Source organism: Penaeus japonicus, unplaced genomic scaffold, assembly GCF_977035675.1.
Source record: "Penaeus japonicus unplaced genomic scaffold, GWHDUDI00000001_assembly GWHDUDI00000002, whole genome shotgun sequence".
NCBI lineage: Eukaryota > Metazoa > Arthropoda > Malacostraca > Decapoda > Penaeidae > Penaeus > Penaeus japonicus.
Window position 1 is genome coordinate 49,801,726 of NW_028234404.1, and position 2,500 is coordinate 49,804,225.

At 33.8% G+C, this 2,500-nt stretch overlaps 1 protein-coding gene across 1 annotated transcript in view; it reads right to left on the minus strand.

Moving 5' to 3' along the window:
* LOC122248733 (von Willebrand factor-like) overlaps positions 1–1,864 on the minus strand; it is a 7,209-nt gene extending 5,345 nt beyond the window's left edge. Inside the window, exons 1-3 of the mRNA XM_086545696.1 lie at positions 1,746–1,864; positions 1,395–1,568; positions 878–1,006 (exon numbers count right to left, since the gene is read on the minus strand). Of these exons, the coding sequence (XP_086401822.1) occupies positions 878–1,006; positions 1,395–1,568; positions 1,746–1,848 (406 nt within the window). The 5' untranslated portion in view covers positions 1,849–1,864. The remainder of the gene's footprint in view (positions 1–877; positions 1,007–1,394; positions 1,569–1,745) is intronic.
* Positions 1,865–2,500: the final 636 nt, after the last annotated feature.

Genomic DNA, 2,500 nt, shown 5'->3' on the forward strand with positions numbered 1-2,500 from the left:
ATAATAATAACAATTATAAGAATGATAATATTGATAGTGATATTTATAATTCTAATGATAGCGATTATTGTAATACCAATAATAATGATAATACAGATAAAACAAATGATGATTTAATAACAACAATAATGACAATGATCCTAATTATTATGATGATCATTATGATAAGGATAATAATGATAATAATGACAATGAGGATAACAATAATGATGAGAATAATAATTATAGTAATGATCATAATATTGATAATAACACTAATCATTATAATGATAGTAATGATAACAATAATAATTATGAAAAAACATTATAATAATAATAATGCTAATAGCAATAATAATAATGATAATAACGATGCTGATAATGAAAATAATAATGATAGTGATAATTACAAAAAAAATTAATAATGTTAATGATAACAACAGCAATGAAAATAATAATGATAATAACAATGATGATAATGGTAATGATAATGACACTACTGATAATAACGATAATAATAATAGCAATGATGATAATAACAATGATAATAATAATAATGATAGTAAAAACAATAACAACAATATTAATGATAACAGAAAAATTCTAATAATGATAAAAATAATAATAGTAGCAACAATGATAATGATATATCCAATAGTGATAGATATTGTAATGTAGTCGTGGTACCGGTGTAAAAAATATATATATATGATAACGAGAATGATGGCGACAGTGCTAATCATAATAACATTAAGAAATCAACTACATTCTTATAATCTGACATCTAACAGTAGTACAATCCAGCCATTTTGATTAAGCAGCGAGGTATTTACGTTAAAAAAAACATTAAACATAAGGAAGACTCTCTTGAGAGGAAAGATTGGCGAATTACACTCACAGCATTTATCAAGAGTCCAGTTTGTTGTCCAGTCGCCATTTTTGCACAGGAGCGGAGTGCAGTGGCCAGGCATCGTTGCTCCGTCTGAGTACAGTATGTCAGCAAACTCACAGCCTAATAGACAAGTGTTTTTTTATCATTATCTTTGAGTTTTGTGTCTTTTCTTGCCTTGGTTTTGAATTCTGGTGTTGAATGATCTCTTTTTGTAAGCGCGTGCAAGGACATGTATGTGTGTGTTGCACTCTCAGGATTGGTGTTTTTTTTCAGGATCAGATAAAAAAGGCATTTGGTGTGAGACTGTACTAATTAGAAAGACATATTTATTATATTTTCCGTCGCATTACTTTACTGCAAAAATAGTAATGGCATAATTTACTGCAATAGGACGATATTTCAATGATGAATATTGTCCTCCAGTCATATTACATTTCTACATCTGCCATCTAACCAATGCAAACAACAGTCAATTTCAAAGGTCGTAAAGTCCCCTGACAGCCCAGCTAGAGGGTAGACTCACAGTTCGTATCCCCCGGTCGGTAGTGATACCTCTCCACAATTCTGCCGAATATACACACCAGCTGCATACAGCACACCGGGAGACTCAGGACCACTTGCCCCTGGGGAACCAAGACACTTCCGTAGGGACAGTATTTCTGTAGAGACTCGAATTTCGCCATGGCGCCGTCCTCACCTGATGCGAGAATCGGCACTTGTTAATCAGGGGAGAACGTCTGCAGATACCTAAAAATCTTTCTAATAAGGGAACTTTCTTTCATTTGATTTTTGAAACAGATTGTTTGTTACGTGAACTGAGAACAAGCGCAGTTAGTAAAGTGATGGTCTTTAAGCTGAAAGCTGATTACTTTACCTTGTTCGTTTGCCCGGACACAGTTGCAAACGAAGGCTTGGACACAGAGCAGTTGCAAGACGGAGGAAAAAAAGCGTCGGAAAACCTTATTCATTTCCAGCATCCTTTCGTTTTATAACTGAAAGAAGGTAATCGCGGCTTCGTTATTAGTTTCAGCAGCTCTTCAATGAAACGATGTGAATGATAACCTTCAAGAGCAATTGCTTCATACTGCAATTTAATATATTTACACAGATATATAGATATGTGTGTGTGTGTGTGTGTGTGTTTGTCTCTCTCTCTCTCTCTCTCTCTCTCTCTCTCTCTCTCTCTCTCTCTCTCTCTCTCTCTATTTATATATGTATATATATATATATATATATATATATATATATATATATATATATATATATATAAATAGAGAGAGAGAGAGAGAGAGAGAGAGAGAGGGAGAGAGAGAAAATGAGAGAAACAGAAACAAAGAAGAAAACAAAAATGGAGCAAGAACGTAGGGATAGACAATCAGATCATTCGTTCCTTACCCGCGAGCACCAATGGACTCTCCTTCCCACTCGCTCTTGCTCTGTGAACTGCACATATATATACACATGTGTCACAGGTGTTCCGTAGCTGCCACCTGCAGCTGCCTCCTTCGTTAAAGACGTTTTTTCTTTTTCTTCTAGGGTTTTACGTTTCGCCATTAGTGATCTATTTAGTATCCTTATCATCGGTGTTATTAGTATTACAGTGATCATTATTATCCTTGTCAATCATAT